The sequence below is a fragment of the Procambarus clarkii genome, chromosome 80 (genome assembly GCF_040958095.1).
Source record: "Procambarus clarkii isolate CNS0578487 chromosome 80, FALCON_Pclarkii_2.0, whole genome shotgun sequence".
NCBI classification, from domain to species: Eukaryota; Metazoa; Arthropoda; class Malacostraca; order Decapoda; family Cambaridae; genus Procambarus; species Procambarus clarkii.
Window position 1 is genome coordinate 23,337,844 of NC_091229.1, and position 21,876 is coordinate 23,359,719.

At 43.2% G+C, this 21,876-nt stretch overlaps 1 protein-coding gene across 1 annotated transcript in view; it reads right to left on the reverse strand.

The window, feature by feature from the left end:
• Positions 1-14,346: 14,346 nt before the first annotated feature.
• Prp4k (Pre-mRNA processing factor 4 kinase) overlaps positions 14,347-21,876 on the reverse strand; it is a 29,859-nt gene continuing 22,329 nt past the window's right edge. The window contains exons 9-17 of the mRNA XM_045727774.2: positions 21,639-21,739; positions 20,460-20,927; positions 19,947-20,063; positions 18,829-18,982; positions 18,455-18,592; positions 17,399-17,513; positions 16,301-16,407; positions 15,810-15,941; positions 14,347-15,587 (exon numbers count right to left, since the gene is read on the reverse strand). Coding sequence (XP_045583730.1) covers positions 15,384-15,587; positions 15,810-15,941; positions 16,301-16,407; positions 17,399-17,513; positions 18,455-18,592; positions 18,829-18,982; positions 19,947-20,063; positions 20,460-20,927; positions 21,639-21,739 — 1,536 coding nt within the window. The 3' untranslated portion in view covers positions 14,347-15,383. The remainder of the gene's footprint in view (positions 15,588-15,809; positions 15,942-16,300; positions 16,408-17,398; positions 17,514-18,454; positions 18,593-18,828; positions 18,983-19,946; positions 20,064-20,459; positions 20,928-21,638; positions 21,740-21,876) is intronic.

Sequence of the window (21,876 nt, forward strand, 5' to 3'; positions counted from 1 at the left end):
ATGGCTGGTTTTGATTTTGAGTTTTGCGAAAAATGAGGATTTGGGCGAGGTGAGGGTTGACTGCTGACGACTGGCGGTGTGACCCCAACTGGCGGTGTGGTCAGCACTTATGGCCTCAAGGCACCAACTTTCCTACCAATATTCCTTCAGTATTTTTACCTAATTGTTTATTAGTTCATTAACTTACTGGTTATATTGCTTGATTTAGTAATTTCCTATAATATTAAGGTGCCAAACTATCGCTTAGAATTGATCCAGGTGGTCATTGGGTCCCTAGATTGATCATGAGGGGTCCCTGGGTCCCTTGATTGTTCCAGTGGGTCCCTAGATTGATCAAGGGGGGAGGGTCCTTGGGGCCTTAGGTTTTTACAGGGCGTCCTCGGGTTCTAGATTGTTCCAGGGGTCCTTGGGTCGCCAGATTGTTCCAGAGGGTCCTTGGGTCCCTAGATTGTTCCAGTGGGTCCTTGGGTGCCTAGATTGCCCCAGGGGATCTGGGGAACCCTCGATCCCCCAGACTGTTCCAAGGGGGGGTCATTGGGTCCTCAAATTGTTCCAGAGAGCTCCTTGGGTCCGCAGATTGTTCCTGAGGAGTCCTTGGGTCCCCATATTGTTCCATAGGGTTCTCTGGTCACTAGATTCGTCCAAGGGGTTCTTTGGTGACCAAATTAATCCCAGGGTGTCTTTAGGTTCTCAAATTGCGCTAGGGGGATCCTATGGGCAACAGTTTGTTCCATGAGGGTCCTTGGGTCCGCAGGTTGGTCCACGGGGGACATTGTACCAGGGGGGGGTCCTTGGGTCCACAGATTGAATTAGGGGAGTCTTTAGGTCCTAATATTGTTACAGGGAGGGTCTTTGGGTCCCTAGATTGTTCCAGAGGGTCCGTGGGTCCCCAGATTGTTCCAGGGGGTCTCCTAGGGTCCCCAAATTGAAGTTGGGTCCCCAGATTGTTCCTGGGTACGAATCATTCCCACACATGCAGAAGGAATGTGAAGAAATAAAATACTCTCTAATAAAGGTAAAATAAAAGATATATCTATTTTTATTAGTATCCATTTATTGTTAAGCTTTTATAGATTATTATTACATGCTCTTCTACTCAATTTTGTCTCAAATATCGTGAGAAAACATGATGATTTGTTGCATATTTTGGTTGGCTGTATCACGTTAAATAATGGTCTAATGGGTTTGATATTGAATATTAGCAAAGAAAACCTTAACTAAAAGAAATGCAATGGGGTGCGGTAAGTCCAATGGTCATGTTTTCAAAGTGATTCTATGGCTGGTTTTGATTTTGAGTTTTGCGAAAAATGAGGATTTGGGCGAGGTGAGGGTTGACTGCTGACGACTGGCGGTGTGACCCCAACTGGCGGTGTGGTCAGCACTTATGGCCTCAAGGCACCAACTTTCCTACCAATATTCCTTCAGTATTTTTACCTAATTGTTTATTAGTTCATTAACTTATTGGTTATATTGATTGATTTAGTAATTTCCTATAATATTAAGGTGCCAAACTATCGCTTAGAATTGATCCAGGGGTTTCCTTGGGTCCACAGTTTGTTTTAAGGGGGTCCTTGGGTCCGCAGATTGTTCCAGGGAGGTCTTTGTGTACTCAGATTATACTAGGGGGGTTTTGGGTCCCCATATTGTTACAGTGAGGGTCCTTGGATCCTCAAATTGTTCTAAGGGGTTTTTAGGGTCCCCAGATTGTTACAGGGAGATTTTTGGGTCAGTAGATTGTTCCTGAGGGTATCTTTGGGTCCGCAAATTGTTCCAGGGGGTCCTTGGGTCCCCAGATTGGTTCAAGGGGGGGGGGGGTCCTTTGGGGGGCCCCAGATTGTTCCAGTGGGATCCTTGAGTCCCTAAATTGATCCAGGGTGGTTCTTGGATCCCTAGAATGGTCCAGGGAGTTCCTTGGGTCCCTAGGTTGATTTAGAATTTCATTAGGTTCCCAAATTGCTCCAGGAGGGTCTTTGGGTTCCTAGAGTTTTCCAGTCGGGGAGTTTGTGTGCCCCCAATTGTTCCAAGGGAGGTCCTTGGGTACCTATATTGATCCAGGGGCGGTCCTTGGGTCCCTTTGATTGTTCAGTGGGGGGTCCTTGGTGTCCCAGATTGTTCCAGGGGGTCTTTGGGTCCCCAGAATTTTTCCTTGGATCCGCCAGATTTTTCCACGGGGTCCTTTGGTCCCCAAATTTTTCCAGGGGGGTCATTAGGTCCCAAGATTGTACCAGGAGGGTCCTTGGGCCCACAGCTTGTTCCATGGGATGTCCTTGAGAACAAGCGGGACCCAAGGAGCCTCCTGGAACAATAATAATCAACACCAAATTGCTTCAGATTCCTCCCAATCTTTTCAGTCCAGGAAAAATAAATATTGAGGTGGTACGTTAGGATCACCTCCCGCATTCCTGAACTTCGCTGGGACATGCGGGTTCGATCCAATTATACTGCCTCAATATTTTATGCTGGGTACATCACGTTCTTGTGACAGCATTATGCTTTTCAGTCCAGGTTTTGCCAAAGGCACCAGGATTGTTTCGGTGTTGAGATGATTAGGCAGACCAGATTATCTTGATCCAAGGTTCTCCATATTGACCCCAGGAGAGATGAGGGTTTTTTTTAAGACCATCACATGAAGAACTATGCGTGTGTTTGGTCTCTCTGACTCTACACGTGTATACATGGTCCCCCCTTGACTCTATGTGTGTGTACATGGTCCCCATGACTCTAAGTGTGTGTACATGGTCCCTCCCTTGACTCTACATGTGTGTACATGGTCCCCACATGACTACACGTGTGTACATGGTCCCCCCTTGACTCTACACGTGTGTACATGGTCCCCCCATGACTCTACACGTGTGTGTACATGGTCCCTCCCTTGACTCTACACGTGTGTACATGGTCCCCCCTTGACTCTACACGTGTGTACATGGTCCCCATGACTCTACACGTATGTGTACATGGTCCCTCCCTTGACTCTACGTGTGTGTACATGGTCCCCATGACTCTACACGTGTGTGTACATGGTCCCCATGACTCTACACGTGTGTACATGGTCCCCCCATGACTCTACACGTGTGTGTACATGGTCCCCATGACTCTACACACGTGTGTACATGGTCCCCATGACTCTACACGTGTGTACATGGTCCCCATGACTCTACACATGTGTACATGGTCTCCTCCGACTCTACGCGTGTATACATGGTCTCTGCGACACTGCCGCCACAAAGAGCACCATAATACACATGTTTTACAGTCGCCGACGGCGGAGACCGGCAGATGATCACCAGGTGCAACATTCTGCCAGTTGTTGGGGCTCTGAATATTCAGGAAATCACTGAAAATTGTCAACAATTTTTGCCGGTGTTTTGCGACGCAACGGATTCGATTGCCAGTCTGTCGAGTCTTCATTTGTTTTAAATATATCAATAACTGGAAATATGTGGTGAGAAAATGCAAAGTTTTTGTACCATTTTGCGACGACAAATATGAGATATCTAGTGGCGTTCTAAATCTAATTGAAAGTTTTGCGAAATCGAAAAGAATTGAGGAATATTTGTAGTGAGAGGTAGGGCTTCTGGAGGCGCCTGGCGAGTCTGGGTCTAGGCGCCAACATTAGATTAGATTAGATTAGATTTTTTATTCAGGTAAAGGTACATACATTGAGTTACATAATGCTGGATTTAAGAGATATAGTACATACAATACCTAAAGCCACTAGTACGCATAGCGTTTCGGGCAATTGATGGTTCTCATCACTAATAGTGATAGGTAACTACGACCTCTCCCGCCAAAGATGATAGTACCTATACCGACTGTGGAGAGAATGTACCAAATACAGACTTTTGCACTCACTAAACATTTTAATTTTCTACTGTTGATTTCGTAGCGGACCCTAAGAAGAGAGGCCTCGGTTGATTACCTGGTTGATGGGGTTCTGGGAGTTCTTCTACTCCCCAAGCCCAGGCCCGAGGCCAGGCTTGACTTGTGAGAGTTTGGTCCACCTAGGCTGTTGCTTGGAGCGGCCCGCAGGCCCACGTACCTACCACAGCCCGGTTGGTCCGGCACTCCTTGAAGGAATAAATCTAGTTTCCTCTTGAAGATGTCCAAGGTTGCTCGTATCAGTACTTATGTAAGGAATGCCGGACCAACCGGGCTGTGTGGGCCTGCTGGCCGCAGCCAAAACTGTCCCTTCCTAGGCTAGGTATAACGCAGACCGGTATATGTAATAAGTTTGGTCTAAGACAGCATATGTTGGGCGTAGCATTGCATATTTTACCCTAGGACAAATTCAGTCAGGTTACCTTACCTTGAGATGGTTTCGGGGCTTAGCGTCCCCGCGGCCCGGTCCTCGACCAACCATTACATAGGTTGTTGCAGTTTTGGGTGTTCGTTTTAGTACACATCCAAAACGTGGAGGGTTTTTGTGTACATCGGTTGAGTACATTCCCGTCAAGGTCGCTATTTGGACTTTCATCTTTTGAAGCAGTTTCGTATAACCAATTTCATCCACACACTTAAGGTTGAGCCTTCAAGCCTTACCCACGAACACAAACCAGTAGACACCTTCGAGGGTATCGACCCCCCATCACATGGGCTCAATCTTTTATCATAGCTACATCACGCTCATATAATTTCATTGTTTTGACAGGTACTAAACTTAAAATATATTGACCGTAAGCTTAAAGTGTGTTGACATGGATTCTAAGGTTAAAAGTCGTATACTGAACCGTACCTCTTAAATATTTCGGTAATTTCTTGTAATAGCAGGTATGGAAGTTTGGAATAAACGATGGTTAAAGGTTTAACGATGGTTCGCCGTCCCAGTTCACAGCCTCCAGTGGCTGGGAGGAATACTTCAGTATGGTGGAGGTCTGGAGTACTTCGTGTTTACCTTTGTCTAATGCGTTGGAGGCATTCTAAAAATGATTAAACTTCAGTTTTAGTTAAGTAATATTCATAAGTCCGAATTTATTAGTTTGCCCGAGTTGCCATGTTGTTAGTGGTGGTGTTGTTAGTGGTGTTGTTAGTGTTGGTGGTGGTGTTGTGACGGTGGTGTTGGTGGTGGTGTTGTTAGTGGTGTTGTTAGTGTTGGTGGTGGTGTTGTGACGGTGGTGTTGGTGGTGGTGTTGTGACGGTGGTGGTGGTGTTGTTAGTGGTGTTGTTAGTGGTGGTGGTGGTGTTGTGACGGTGGTGGTGGTGGTGGTGTTGTGACGGTGGTGTTGGTGGTGGTGTTGTTAGTGGTGGTGGTGGTGTTGTTAGTGGTGGTGGTGGTGTTGTTAGTGGTGGTGGTGGTGGTGTTGTGACGGTGGTGTTGGTGGTGGTGTTGTTAGTGGTGTTGGTGGTGGTGTTGTTAGTGGTGTTGTTAGTGTTGGTGGTGGTGTTGTGACCGAGGTGGTGGTGGTGGTGTTGTGACCGAGGTGGTGTTAGTGGTGGTGTTGTGACCGAGGTGGTGGTGGTGGTGTTGTGACGGTGGTGGTGGTGGTGGTGTTGTGACGGTGGTGGTGGTGGTGGTGTTGGTAGTGGTGGTGGTGTTGTGACCGTGGTGTTGGTGGTGGTGTTGTGACGGTGGTGGTGTGTGGTGGTGTTGTGACCGTGGTGGTGGTGTTGTGACCGAGGTGGTGTGTGGTGGTGTTGTGACCGAGGTGGTGTGTGGTGGTGTTGGTGGTGGTGTTGTGACCGAGGTGGTGTGTGGTGGTGGTGTTGTGACCGTGGTGGTGGTGGTGTTGTGACCGAGGTGGTGGTGTTGTGACCGAGGTGGTGGTGGTGGTGGTGTGTGGTGGTGGTGTTGTGACCGAGGTGGTGGTGGTGTTGGTGGTGGTGGTGGTGTTGTGACCGTGGTGGTGGTGTTGTGACCGTGGTGGTGGTGGTGTTGTGACCGAGGTGGTGGTGGTGGTGTTGTGACCGTGGTGGTGGTGTTGTGACGGTGGTGGTGGTGGTGGTGGTGGTGGTGGTGTGACGGTGGTGGTGGTGGTGTTGGTGGTGGAGAGCGACCCGCACGTACATGACCCCGTGACAAATGTCGCCACCACGTAACCTTCCCTGGCTCGATACTTCCACCACCTGGCCCCCTAAACCACCAGCACCTGGTCCCTAAACTACCATCATCACCTGGCCCCTAAATCACCAGCTGGCCCCCGTAAACTACCACCATCACCTGGCCCCCTAATCCACCAGCTGGCCCCCTAAACTACCACCAAATGCAACCAGCACCACCAATGTCGGAAGCGAAAGCCTTTAGAACTGACAGAACGTGTTGAGAGTTGGTAACTTGCTCGTCACTTGCATGTGGTATCTTTAGTGTTGTCCTGAAGGCATAAGAACCGCGGGAGGGTTATTAAGACCACTTCAAGTACACCCTAGTCCTGAAGGACAAGCTCCCAGTGAGGCGAGTGAGCCTCTCACTGTACACACAGTCGCTTGCGTTTAGTGGTTTCCCTCGGTGTACAAAGAGACATTTGCACTAAAACAAGCAGACTGTGAACTTAATGACGAAGGAAAATTAAGCAGCTTGAAATCAGTGGTGCGAGTCTTGCCGTGACAGCCACGGAGGGCCTCGAACCCGTGTCCTGGCTGGGGCTGCTGTGGCGACACCAGCATGAAGGTTATTGCTGTGCCCTCTCTCTCTCTCTCTCTCTCTCTCCCTGTTCAGACTTAATCGGCAGTGTGGTAGCTCTTGTTACCCTTGCTCGGGGTGAATGAGAGTTGTTGTGGTGATGGCAGGTGAGGGAGGGAAAAGGGGGGGGGGGGAGGTGATAGTGGTGGTAGCAGTGGTGGAAATAGAGGGGGATAGTGGTAGTCGTGGCCTAACCAACCATGGGACGGAGCCATCCTGTCGTTCCCACGAAGGCCACGACACTCTCTGGGACGTGAGCCTCAATTTTCCAAAGATTATTATGACTTTCCGAATCCGGATTTTATCAAGGCGACGATCTCTTGGCCGCCTTGTGAGCTGAGCCTTTCCTGCCAGTAAGGGCCTAATGCCGGAGCCGAGTGTGTGTGTAAGGCTACACTACAGCGTCACCACTGTCTTCTGCTCTTGGACCCCATAAATCGAGCCTAATATTGAGGTTTCCAGTATCATAGCTACACTTGAAGATGTGTATGGCGTCTGTTTCCACCACTTGTTAATTTCATATATCATTAATTCCGAAAAAATATTTACAATTGAACATTCGGGTACCTACTTTCCACCCTTGTGATGCCCTACTTGTGTAAATCCTCACATTCCAGTTCCTGGGTATTTAGCTTCCTGGGGAAGGTCAATGGTCTGACCTTGAAGGGGAGGGGGGACCTTGATACAAACATATTATTTATAAATATCTCGCAACATCTGTATGATAATAGGACAAGCAGCAACTGTGGTGAGCTTTCTTTGGGTGTGCTTCTTACGAGGAGGTTCACGAGGAAGAAAACTACTTGCCACAACTGTAGAGGTTATCTGGTGTACAACCTTAATACATTATTTTTGTTGCAGGAGTTATTAATGTTGTTGGCTGTGTTCTGTTGAAAGAACAGGTGTTGTTTTAGTTTTTTTGTGTGGTGAGGGGAGTGGGGGGGGCGGGTTACAAGGATCATCCTTGTTCGTGTATTCCTAATTAAATATACAGCGTCATTAAGCTTTAGAAAGGAATCTGTGATGAAATGTCGCGCATATTGAGGGAGCTGCCGGCTACGGGTCATAAATGCCACGAGAACTGGTCACCTAGTTTCATATTATAATGAGAATTTAAATGGAATGGAAGCCATTTGTGTAGTCAGGGTAGCTGTAATCCTTAAACTTTAGTGTCGTAATATTTCAGTATTAGCGGGTTAAGCCATAGAGATGACTCCCTTACCTAAAGCAAACTGTACTGTAAGTTAACGTCACTGAGCCTCTTATTAGCATTATTGTGATTTGAGACGGTTGGGTGTAGCAACATCAATGACACTTCGAACACTTTATGTAGGGCATACGTAAATCTGTGTATCTATGTATTTACGTATGTAGGTTAGCTTAGCATTTTAAAAGTACCGAATCACCTTCTGTGGTTGATTGTTCAATAAATCCCTGAACTATATGTTTAACTGATCTCTAACCCTGTCTATGGAGGACAGAAGAAAATGTATATATGCTGGTTAGCATTGTAAATGTCTGGCCACGTCTGTGGTAGAAAAAATAAATGCAATACTGGGGAGAATGCAACAGCGAGAACGGTGTTGTCTTACATTATTCCATAAATAAATTAGAAATCACAGTACTAGCAGACCCCATTGCCAAGTCGAACGGTTGACGATATCATTGAGAGCTGAAACGGAAGTAATTAATGTGCATACATTGATCAATCAAGTTGATGAAATCACTGCAGGGTGGAGGAAAGTCGATGTTACCAGAGCGAGGCGAGAACACACACACACACTCGCTCTGCTACATTACTCATAGCCTCACCACCTTGTTAGCTCATTTAGCTGGTCAGAATTACGTGGAGTGTTATGGCTCGGGACGGCTTGAGGTCTCGACTGCGTGGCAAGGTCTGGCCGATATTTAACAAACATTTGCATGGAAGACTAAAGTCGGAACGGGTGAAGGTGTTGAGGATCACATTCTTGTGCTCCGTGTGTGTACAGTGTCGGTGTATCATGATCGTTGACATAGCATCATTATCACTATTATTTTCACTATAATCCCTGGTGAGACCGCTCCCGGATGAAAGCTCCCGCCCCCCGCTCCCTCCACCCCGCATCCGGCACAGCACATGCTTCCAGCGTGTCCTGCTTCTCGAGGGCGAGCAAACCTCCTGGTTTCACTAAAACTATGTAATTGGTGTTTCTGTCATCTCGTGGGATGGAGCCAACCTGTTCGTGCAAGTGACTGCCTGTAAGGCTTAATCCTGGCGTGGCATTTATGACCCGTAGTCGGCAGCTCCTTCAATATGCGCAACATTTCATCACGGATTCCTTTCTAAAGCTTAATGACGCTATATATTTAATTAGGAATACACGAACAAGGATGATCTTTAACAGTAACCCCCCGCCCCCCCACTCCCCTCGCTACACACATAAAAAAACTAAAATATTGGAGGAGAGACTGCCTCCATGTCTTCCGTCGTGTGGTTCACAGGCGGGCCTCACCTCTCACCCCGGCATTCCTGGTTGGTACAGTTTTTGTGCACCTTACTACACCTCACACGCCTCGCTTCGTGATCCAGCACCACCATAGACACTTGTCTGATGCTTTGTGTGCTTGCAACACTTTGCGTGAGTGCGTGTGTGTGCCTACACTGTACCTGTATCTGGAACACCTGTGTACCTACACTGTACCTGTATCTGGAACACCTGTGTGCCTACACTGTACCTGTATCTGGAACACCTGTGTACCTACACTGTACCTGTATCTGGAACACCTGTGTACCTACACTGTACCTGTATCTGGAACACCTATGTACCTACACTGTACCTGTATCTGGAACACCTATGTACCTACACTGTACTTGTATCCGGAACACCTGCGTACCAATACTTTAGGTTAGGGACCACGTGCCTGCTTCACATTTCTGGGATTTACTTTCACAACATTGGCTTTGATGATGTTTATATTGTTATTAGTATGTTCGTCACCTCAAACACATACGCAGGATGTGATCAGGTGCGCAAGAGAAGCAGGCAAACAGAGACGCAGACAGACAGGCAATCATAGACAGACATAAAGACATAAAATACAACTGATTTACAAGAAGCCATAAGTGTGACTGTGAGTGAACAATTCTCAAGGCCATAATTCCATCCGTGATCATTCATGCCTTAACTGGCCGGCATTAGGGGCACCTTCCCACTATAAGCAACTCGTTTTCTTGCTCCAATAGAACGCATTGCAGCAAGAGTGTAAACAAAAAATGTGAACAATTAAAAGAATCAAAGTCTACAACTTGCCACACAGGCAAAGGAATAATTGAACAAGCTTATGTTGTTTAAGATTCAGCTACTGGGAACAAAAAGTTCCAAGTAGCACGGGGGTATGGTGAGCCCGTAGTGGACTTACCTGGCACAGGAGCGGGGCAAGTAGCACAGGGGTATGGTGAGCCCGTAGTGGACTTACCTGGCACAGGAGCGGGGCAAGTAGCACCGGGGTATGGTGAGCCCGTAGTGGACTTACCTGGCACAGGAGCGGGGCAAGTAGCACGGGCTATGGTGAGCCCGTAGTGGACTTACCTGGCACAGGAGCGGGGCAAGTAGCACGGGCTATGGTGAGCCCGTAGTAGACTTACCTGGCACAGGAGCGGGGCTGTAACTCGGAACAAGCTTAGCTAACCAAACCTTAAGTAGCTTCACGTAATCTGTGGCGCTTGGAGGATGGAATGGTGACAAATAGTTTGTTAATAAGCAGCCTGTGTCACACCCTAAAAGACTGTACTCTGGTAGTCAGAAATCTCGAGTTTTCATAAAGGCTTCAAAAACTGTATTTGCCTCGGTGAGATCAGCTATAAAGTGGACTTTCCAAATTGTGCGTAGTTTCAAAGTATTGTATTCTATCACCAATACAGTATAAAAATAAAATTACCAGCGGGGTACCATCTTCCCCCCCTGTCTCCCTCTCCTCCCCGAAATTATCGTTGTGCTAAAAAAATATTATTGACTGTGAGCAGAAAATATAAGAGTTGGTATGAACTGCTGCTTTGGCGGTGGTAATGAGTAGGTAGCGGAGGCTGTGTCATTACCCAGAGGGAGAGAGGGAGGGTTTTGGGGACGGAGTGTGGACAGGGGTATTGGGAAGAGGCTAAGAATGCTTTATTTATTTATTTATTTATATATATACAAGAAGGTACATTGGGTTTGTGAGGGTACATAGCATGGTGTTTACATTCTTGTAAAGCCACTAGTACGAGCAGCGTTTCGGGCAGGATAGGGAGGTTCTTGTTTTTTTTTTGGCCAGGATTTTGGATAGGGAAAGTATTCTGGGGAGGATGTGGGTAGAGAATAGTAGGGAGGGGCGGGGGAAGGGGGGGGGGGGTTGGAAGTGAGATAACGTAGCTAGGTAGGAAGATGGGTTACTGTAGAAAGGATAGGGAATGGAAGTGGGAAGAGAAAGGTAGAAGGAGTAGGATGGAATGGGTAGATAGAGATATTGTGGGTGAGAAAGAAGAGTAGAGGGAAATAGGAGAATGATGGTTGAGAAGGAAGTCGATGGTGGAGGTGAGAAGAGGGTGGTTGCAGGGGGGGGGGATAGAAGAGGGGGATGACAATGTCTTCCCCCGCCGCCCGCAAGCACTGCCCTGATCACCACCATCACGCCCCTCTCACCAACCCACAATTACCGCGCGCTAATTCTGGTAATCAACACGTTTCTTGGCCGAGCTGCAACAAGACACCCAATGAAGCACAAACAATGAGCGGCGGCAGGAGCTCCTGGTTTATTTTGTGCCATGACCTGACTCTGGAATTAACTTGGTTAGATTCAAGCCTGGTTGGTCTATACCTGGTTGATGGGGTTCTGGGAGTTCTTCTACTCCCCAAGCCCGGCCCGAGGCCAGGCTTGACTTGAGAGTTTGGTCCACCAGGCTGTTGCTTGGAGCGGCCCGCAGGCCCACATACCCACCACAGCCCGGTTGGTCAGGCAATCCTTGGAGGAATAAATCTAGTTTCCTCTTGAAAGAAGAGGGTGGTTATCGATCATGTAAGAGGTTTGGTATTTTTGTTAATTAACAGACATATTCATTTCTACAGCTACCCTAGACTACACGAAGGATCTAGCAGGATGGCTAATCAAATATGAGAATGGTGATCATAGCCTGCACTTACACATTCTGGATGGATTTTTAATTTTGCCCGGAGGGGCGAGTTTATTGGGCAGCGCCACTCATCCTGAGTGGACACACCGCCAGTGACAGTATTGGGCAGCGCCACTCATCCTGTGAGTGGACACACCGCCATAGTGACAGTATTGGGCAGCGCCACTCATCCTGTGAGTGGACACACCGCCATAGTGACAGTATTGGGCAGCGCCACTCATCCTGTGAGTGGACACACCGCCATAGTGACAGTATTGGGCAGCGCCACTCATCCTGTGAGTGGACACACCGCCATAGCAGCATGTACAACGCTCCCCAAAAGGAAGAAAACCCGCTGGGTTGTTCATCCTGTCACTTGTAGCCAGACACAGCTGGATTATAATGATATCGTAAAGAACACGCGAGTGGATGTGAGACGCATGATAGTCTTCTACCAGCGCCTCGCCTCAAAGAACAGCACAAGTTTAGTGCTCTGGCAGGGGACGACACAAGACCCTGACAGGGTAGGTGAACCTTATAGAAAAATTGGGCGAGGCTCGTCTTTGGCCTCCTAGCTGGCAGAGTTTCCCACAGCTCCAGGAAGATGACTATTACCCGTGTCATTAATTGTATAAAAATGCACCAAGGCTGAGTCGTCGCCCTTTTCTCACCTGTCCTCTCGGGGGTTACACCTGTCTTCTCCCGGGGTTGCTCCTTGTCCCCTCTGGGGTAACACCAGTCCCCACCTTCCGGGGGTACACCAGCCCACCCCCTCAATGGGCACTCGTGTCCTCCTGGAGGTATATCTGATGGGTATGCTGCATTTTAGCTTTAAATTGGCAGAACTAATACTTCTGGTCTTGGACTGGCACCAGCCATTTCTTCTAAATTTCTGGGGAAATTATTAGTGACATTGCCGGCCTAGCAACTTTAGCGTAGTCTTTCTTTAATATGCTTGGCAACAGTAAAGTAACAACTTCAACTTTGCGTGATTTGAGTACGACGCCTCAAGCATAGCCCGGGGAGGTGTATTGTGGTAGGTTCCCAGCAGTTCCTCGCTTAACCCATCCCCTTCCTCTCTTGCCCCTCCCCTTCCTCTCTCGCCTCCTCCCCTTCCTCTCTTGCCCCTCCCTTTCCTCTTTCGTCCCCTCCCCCTTCCTCTTTCGTCCCCTCCCTTTCCTCTCTCGCCCCTCCTCTTTTATAACCAAAACCTCCCTCTCTTTACCAGGTTTTCTAGTATTGTATACTATTATTTATCCTATCCAATTTGGAAATTTTGAAGTGTAGGACAGAAGTCAAAGAACTGGGTTGTTAAAGCAGATCCTTTGCTCAAAAGTATGTTTTCAGTGTGAATAATTGCAAGGTTTGTTGTCTGCTCGATTCTTATTGTCTCTACTGCATAATTTGAGGATCCTGAGAGTTGTGTAAAGGTGAGCGAGTAACTTTTCGATTACAAATTCTCTGTATATCATGATTACTTTTATCATGTACAGATTATATTGTACATTGCAATCTAAACTTCACTGTCAATGTAATCTCTAAAATGGGTTTCTGTTAATTCGCTAAAGACTTCATTTTCGTCAGAGGAAGCCATTTATCAAAGGGACTTTGCTTTTAGGTTTTGTATGTTAGCAAAGATTAAATGAAGTTACACATGAATTACTTTAAATGCAGTTTTTTGGGGCAAGATAGTGGTATAGGATGTGTTCTTGGGAGTATCAAGTGTCTGGGTTTGAATCCTTCCCGTGGCTCCTACTAATTTTGTCAGGTCCATTAATGTTAGCTCATTCCCTGGAGCCAGGAACACTGTACCTGTACTTAACTTGGTCCTCAGCCTTCTGATGGGCTTGTATCCTTTCCTGGCAACTCGGTCAGTACTGACAAGCATACATAACACAGGAAAAGATTGGCAGAGCCTTTTCTGGCTTTTCCTAGATAGGGTAACACGAAAATATATAATTCCTTTCCTTTCAATGCTTGCTGTACAATTACTTCAAATCCAGATGCCTAATGCAGTACAATCAAATATATTATCAAGGCTTTTATAAGGCTTAGTAAATTGACGTTTTCTTTTGGTTAAACTGTCTTTTAGCAGAGTAACTGATTTTCCCCAAAAAATTTTTTTTTTCATGGAAGCTTTACTCCTCCCATAAGAATCGTAATAACGTGGAAGCCCAATTAGATTTCCACGTCCGATATTAAACCAACCTGAAACGTGTTGTTTATTTTGACATTTAATGAAAGATAGAGGCGGTACAGCATTTGTGTACACTATATACTAAAAGTTCTTAACAAGGGGCCAGATTCACGAAGCACTCACGAAAGCACTTACGAACGTGAACATCTTTCCTCAATCTTTGACGGCTTTGGTTACATTTATTAAACAGTTTACAAGCATGAAAACTTCCCATTCAACTGTTGTTATTGAAATAAACATCTTCCTGGTGCTTTGGAGCTCATTAACTGTTTAATAAGTCTTTGGAAACAAAGCCGCCAAAGATTGAGAAAAGATGTACAGGTTCGTAAGTGCTTGCGTAACTGCTTCGTGAATCTGGCCAAAGGTCAATACCAGTTTTGTTGGGGTTTAGAAATTAATATTTTAACCTATGTATATTGTATATATTTATATTTTTACTTAACAACAAGTACTTTTTCCATTGAAATGGCCATAGAAAAAAACAATGATTATTTTGTTTGTGATCTAAATAAAAATTAAAAAATAAACAATCTGTGTTAAAGACTCATTACTACAATTCTATACTTTTATATTTTCCCAAAGTCCTCCCATTCCACACACACACACTAATCAAACACACTTTGTAAAGTGGGGTTCACAAATTAAAATTTCAAATAAAAAGACTAAAAAAAATCTCCTGCATTTATTCTTAGCATTCAAACACAGATTGCATTCATACTCTATTATAATATTGAAGTAGGCAAATAATATACAAGTTGAAATATTATCTGAAGCCTTAATAATAAGCACACACACACACAATCGGTATACTTCATGTACACTCTATGAGCTCTGTATATCTGAAGGTACGACGAACAAAATTCTACATAAAGCATATTACTCATGAAAGCAAACCATAAACACAATCATATAAAACTCATCACTGGCTAATGGATGTTACAAGAAAATATTTTCTATTTTAACATGTACAAGATTTTGTGTTAAAAAAATTGATCCTTGAGATGAGATGAACTCTTTGAATCAACATCAGTGTACAAATTTCCTCTGAATGATAACAAAAAGTTCATAGGTATATTTACACAGGTCAAACAACACTTGCACCACTTTTCTTCCTCAGCAATAATAAAGGCTCAATACAATGTAATTTGGAGCCCCTAGGGGGATTAACCACAAACATTACTGTTAATGTTTCAATTAGCAACTTGTCAAGTACCGTAATGCAAATTAAACAAAACAAATTTGTTGCCCACAAAGTTTAAAAAAAAAAAAAAAAACTCTCGGTACTTTCGTTTGATCATTGTACATTTTAACGTCTTTCTTTACAGTACACTAAATGACGCGTCTAGCGCTCGTAACTACATTGTAAAGATCAGTTTGAGCCTGTTGACTGGAGTTTCCCAACACAGACAAATTTATCACAACCATACATACTTGACAAAATTAAATTACATCTTTTCTCTAATGAACTGGTGCATTAAGCAATTGTCTATTGTTGCTCTCTTTACTGGGTCCAGCATGAGGCATCTCTCCATGAGATCCTTAAGCTGTGTCACTTTGCGGGTATGGTCTTCTGGTAATGTTCCTTCCCCTAGTAATTCATGCTGCAAATTTCTTGTTGGATTAATAGTAGGCATTACCACTACTTTTTCCTGAAATGTCCGAGTTTAATAGTGAGACGTACTGTACCTACAGAGACTAAAACCAGTTTTACATATCTGAATTTATACTTCTAATCTTTTCATACAAACAAAACAATGTAAATGGTAGAAGTGAAACTCGCCTACAGTATGAAAATTAACCCTCCTGTTACATTAGAAGCTGATATTACATCAACATTTAAAAAATATATATGAGACATGTTTTGCACTTACTCTTTCTGTGACCCTGTCAACATCTCGGTAGAGGAAGTTACACGCTGCATCAAAGTGATGATCCTTAAAAGCTCCTTTTCTAATCACCTTATTTGGCATTTTCCCTTTCAGATCCATGAAAAGTTTCAGCATCTACAGAAAGGAAAAAGTAATAAATATCAGATGTTCCTAAGAACATTATAAGCAATTAGTGACTATATTGTTTAACATAAACTTTTAGTTTTTAGGTTGAATATTCAAAAGGTTTGATTACAATCACTTTTAATAAAACAGTATTCAGCACATCTACACTGTTGTACTGAGAGACGCAGCATACTACACCTGTTGTGAAATGGAAGTTAGTCGCACGAACAAAATATTTCTAAATGCAGCTTTGTTCAGCATTATAAATAATAGCAAAACACCTTGAAGGGAGTTGTGTGGTACCAGCATTCAGTACGTTAATTTCTTCTTTCCCTTTTCTAGTGCACAAGAAGAAACTCTCAACTTACCTGATTATTAGTCTTCCCAGGGAACATGATTTTTCCAGTGTAGAGCTCGTATATAGTGCACGCAGCAGACCACAGATCAATGCCAAAGTCGTAAGTCATTCCCAAAACTGTAAAATGACAATTATTAAACACGACCTCATTAATAAGGTATCATATATAAGCAGCTCTCATTGAATAATAGCTTTTATGGAGACACTTACTACCATGCTGAAGTGCTTGAGTGACTCAAACCAAACGTTTGGATGCAACCTACATCGTCTATCAAGGGGCTGTAAACAATGTTAAATAGCAATGTTTACAGCACCTTGATAAAGCATGTCGGCTGCATCCATAAATTTGTTTTCAATACACTTACGCATGTATTGAGACTTTCCTTTCACCTTCAATAGCTTTTATAAGACAATACAAATCTATCCACCATGAATTGAGTTTGTGGCGCTTCATATACTTTCGTGCGGGTCCTCCTTCGCACAATCATCATACAAGTCTTCATTTCCGGGACGATATATATTTTACAACTTAGTAATGCCCTGTATCTTACACTTGCAAATGATCTTTAGTTAAAAAATCTGTCATCTTCAAGGTTTCCCTATTGCATATTAGTTTCCATCTACTAACACCATATAAATTTATTCAAAATTTATATAGACCATCCAAATTTAGCCTCCATTTAGTTCAATAGCATATAGTACTACTACTGTATAAGTAATGGTTGGAAAAAAGTGGCTAGAGTTTAAAATCTAGGATAATGCTTCTTGTGCCTTGAAATTTGAATCAGAAGGCCATAATTAATATACATGAAGACAGTAAGTCACAATAATGTGGCTGAAAATTACACCCAATTAACAAATCTGCAAATAAAGGAATTGATGACATGTGTTAATGGACAAAATTAATACAGTATATGTATTGTATAATACAAGAGCTAAAGCAATGTAGGTACAAAGCATCCTCCTAAATCTGAACACACCTACATCGGAGCCCTCTAAGAGGGATGCAATACAATCTGGATCACTTGTTCATCAACTTAAAATAATACAATTTGTTGGATTTTTTTTTGTTTTTTTTGCTACTAAGGAGTGTGCTGCTCCTACTTACTGATCTCAGGGGCTCTGTAGAACCTAGCCACGAGGTAGGGTGTTATTTCGTTCTCCGTAACTTTTGAAGCCGAGCCGAAGTCACAAAGCTTTAGCACGAGCTTCTTTTCATTAACCTGCAAACATGATAAAACTTTAAAACATGCATAAAATTATATAAACTTCTTTACAATAGTGTATAATTCTATTATTAAGCATATGGCTTCCCAGTGCCAAAGCAATTAACTTTAATAAGAAACACATGACGCACAGTCCCTATCCCATCTATTCTTAACACAAGTTTAAATGGTTTGCCTCCAAAATCTTAGCTGGAAGCACATTCCACTCCTTCACAACCCTATTCACCAAACAGTAATTCCCTATAGTCTTTCCAAAACAAAAATAATCCCGCTCACACTCATTGTTGTGGGTTCTGACCTGTTCCACCCACTTCAGAACCCTGTTAATAACCCTCTTAACCACTGAAGTATGTACAGTACTGTACTTCTGAACACACATCTTATGAGATGCTAGATCAACTCCAGTCAATTATACCTTTCCATATCATCGCTTAGAAAATCATTGTAGAACAATGATTGCCAAAGTTAATGATAATGTACAAATCATCTGGAGGCATGTCTCCTGATCACAAACATTTCATATCCTGCAGCTTTAGCCAGCTAGCCCCGGACGGGAGCCAGTCGGCCGAGTGGACAGCACACTGGACTTGTGACCCTGTGGTACTGGGTTCGATCCCAGGTGCCGGCGAGAAACAATGGGCAGAGTTCCTTTCACCCTATGTCCCTGTTACCTAGCAGTAAAATAGGTACCTGGGTGTTAGTCAACTGTCACGGGCTGCTTCCTGGGGTGGAGGCCTGGTCGAGGACCGGGCCGCAGGGACACTAAAGCCCCGAAATCATCTCAAGATAGCCCCTATGTTACAGTATTACTTTCCCCCTTTTATAAGGATAACATCAACAAATTTTGTTATGCAGCTCCGTGCAAAATGTACCAAGGATGCAAAAAGACATTCAAATGCAAAGAAAAGTGTACAATACCAAAGATAAACAGTACTCACCAGAATGTTGTCAGGTTTTACATCTGCGTGAAGAATATTGCACTTACGAAGCAGCTTGAGGGCACAAAACAACTGGTGAGTGTAGGAACGCACTGCTTTTACATGAAGACCTACATCTTTGCCATATTTCTTCAGCACCTACAAGGAGATTAAGTATATAAAATTGTCTTGATAGAGCTTTGTTACTTCTAAAAGCACAGTATTGTCATTATTAGATAATCTCTACAGAAGAACCGACCTCAATTTGTAAACAAATTCAGACGTTAAAGAAACCTTTCACATTTGTACATAATTTTAGCTGGTATTATACAATGCTGTACATTAATCCCATGAGTACAACTCTTGAAACTAACATGTCAACTACAGGTAAATACCTCTCTCAGTGACATAGATAGTGGTTCAAACACCATACATAAGTGGTTCTTGTGGAAGAAGTGTCGATAAAGACGCAAACAATGATATTTGTCATCTGGGTCTGCATCATTTAGAGTTTTTAATATATTTAATTCCTTCTTGCCAGTCTTGTGCCTGAAAAAAATAATTTTGTTGTTGTTACAGTTCTCTAGGAATTAATATTCACGGATCTTTCCAATTTGATTTAATATATTCAGTTTATTTCAAATTACACATGAAACATGCAAAAAACTAAAATGACAAATCTTTGTTTATCTACTACATATGACTGAAAGTACAAAGTAAATAACATTCAGAAAGTAAGTTACAATTTACTGGGTTTTATTTTTAAGGTGATACATATTAGTTTTGTTTATAATACACAATTATGACAATTAGGCACTGGGACTTGGCGACTCCAGCACCTGCAACTGTGTGTTGCAATAGGCAATGCACGCCATAAATACAGGAATAAGGAGGACTGGCCTGCGGAGCCCCTCTCCAGTATTATTTCCCATTAAGGGCAAACCGGGCATCGGGTTGATGCGTCCTAACACAACAAAAACGTAAAACAGGGTAATGACAACGATAATGACCATTTTATATATATTATACAGTATAACTATACCTGTACAATATAAGATGAACATTTTTGTGTAGACTAGACTAATTAAAAGGTATGAATAGCTATTATTTGAATTAGAATATTAAAATGCACAATAAAATTCCTGGTGAGCATCACATACTCAAATATATAAAGATTTATTACAATACTGCCCATTATTGGGCATTATTTGATTTATTGATTATTACATTAATGGTCCCAGATTTGATGCCCTGGCCTGGCAAGATGTTTGGGCATGAGGTTACGACTGAGGACCCCATAATGCCAACAATTAAGAGTTTCTTGTCCCCAACAATGGGGAATTAAATATATCCAAGAAGAAAATTTACTCAATTGGTTGAAATTGAAGTAAGTTTATTGAGGTAAAATACACACAAAGAGATGAGGTAGTTCAAGCTATTCTCACCCCGTTCAGTACAACGTGTTAATACATACATATCTCAATTGGTTGTTAAACAATTATGATATACTCACATAACTTCGTTGTTTCTAATAATCTTAATGGCAACATCTTGTCCTATTCTGGCTGCATCTCTCCCACGGACAACGTTACTAAACACTCCTTGACCTGTATAACCATACACAGTATACCTGAAAGCAACAGAAATTTAATTTCTAATCATTAGATTTGCTGCTCTAAGGCTGCCATGTCCAATAGGGTACCCAGAATTTCAAAAGAAATATTCAGAACAAAAAAAGAATAATAATTACCAATGTAAGACTAAATTTGATTTCAAAGTGAATAGCACCGATAAATGTTTTAAAGAAAATATATGAGAAAGGAACAAAAAAGAAATGTGAAAATTTGAACTGTACAATATGTATAGCAATTTGCTATGCTACAACTTTCAATCTGCATCAAAGCAGAAGAATTTGTTTTTATAGTGTCATATGCATACCAAATTCATACAATGAAATTAATAATATTAGTTCTCCCTCCTACATTATGTTAAATGCCTATTATAGTACTGTGGTATTATTACTAACCTCGAGTCTAAGACTTCTCCAATACGAACACGATAGTAGCCCTCGGCATCATCCCAGTTGTCTGTGAGGTTTGGGTTTTCGGCAGCTCCCGAATGAATATCTCCTAGTTTATCTACAGCAAAATTGTCACCAAACATGTCAGAAAACATGTCTTTATTCTTCTTGTCTTTCTCAGGAACATCATCGTCATCATCATCGTTGTCCAAATTCTTTTCAGTTTCCTCTGCCACCTTATCATTTTCCTTTTTCACTGATTTTGATGTCCGATTCTCCTTGTCTTCACTACTTCTACTTCTACTCTTACTGCTATTCCTGCTACTGCTGCCACTTTTGCTTCTAATCTGCCTGCTGTTACTTCGACTTCTCCTGGTGCTGCTGCCACTGCTGGACTCCCGCGACCGTGGAGAACCAGATCTGGATTTTGCAGGTGATGCAGGCTGCTCTTCTGATTTTGATTGTGATGGTGGTCTATAATGAAGGATGAAGCTCACATTACAATAAATGCTGTAAAGATTATGTTAGTATACATTCTCTTAATGCTTAATTTCATTTGTTTACAGTATTTTTGACAATCCCCCTTTTTAATCCACAACTTCATGAACTCATCAGACTATAATAAAATGGATGATAGATAACGTGTTTGCAATGATTTTGCCAAGTTCTTTGAGAGGGACATATAATTTACAAAATGTGAAAATAGCCTAGCTGTATCCATATAATGCAATTTCTTTACTGCAAATTGAGTTTGATATTATTCGTAAAATCCTTCCGATTACACGGCGAGCAAGTGCTATACTCAAGATAAAGTAATCAAATACAGCAACCACAACCATAGAAGTAGGCTGAAGTTGACCAGACCACACACTAAAAGGTGAAGGGACGACGACGTTTCGGTTCGTCCTGGACCATTCTCAAGTCGATTGTGACAATCGACTTGAGAATGGTCCAGGACGGAGCGAAACGTCGTCGTCCCTTCACCTTCTAGTGTGTGGTCTAGTCAACATACTTTAGCCATGTTATTGTGACTCATCGCCTGCAAGTAGGCTGACTATCGGACCGCAGTGATGTGTGAGAGACATTTTATGCACGCGTGAATGTAATATCTTCGGCAAATACTGCAAATATGTATGACAGAAGCAGCTCGAAACAGCACAATAAATCAGATATAAAGTAGAGTACCTGGACGTAGGAGCTGGAGAGTCCCTAGGAGTGTTGGTGGCCGAGGGTATTTCACTACTGGCAGGGGTTGCTTGCGAAGAATCACGCTCCAGGCCCAATTTCTGATAAGTGAATATACACATAAATATAAAAAAATATACAGAAGATATTCAGTCAGGAAATGTAATGCTGAGAGATCTAGCACTAGACCTGATATTTATTCAAAATCAGGCAAAAGTCAAGAAGATAAAGTATGAGT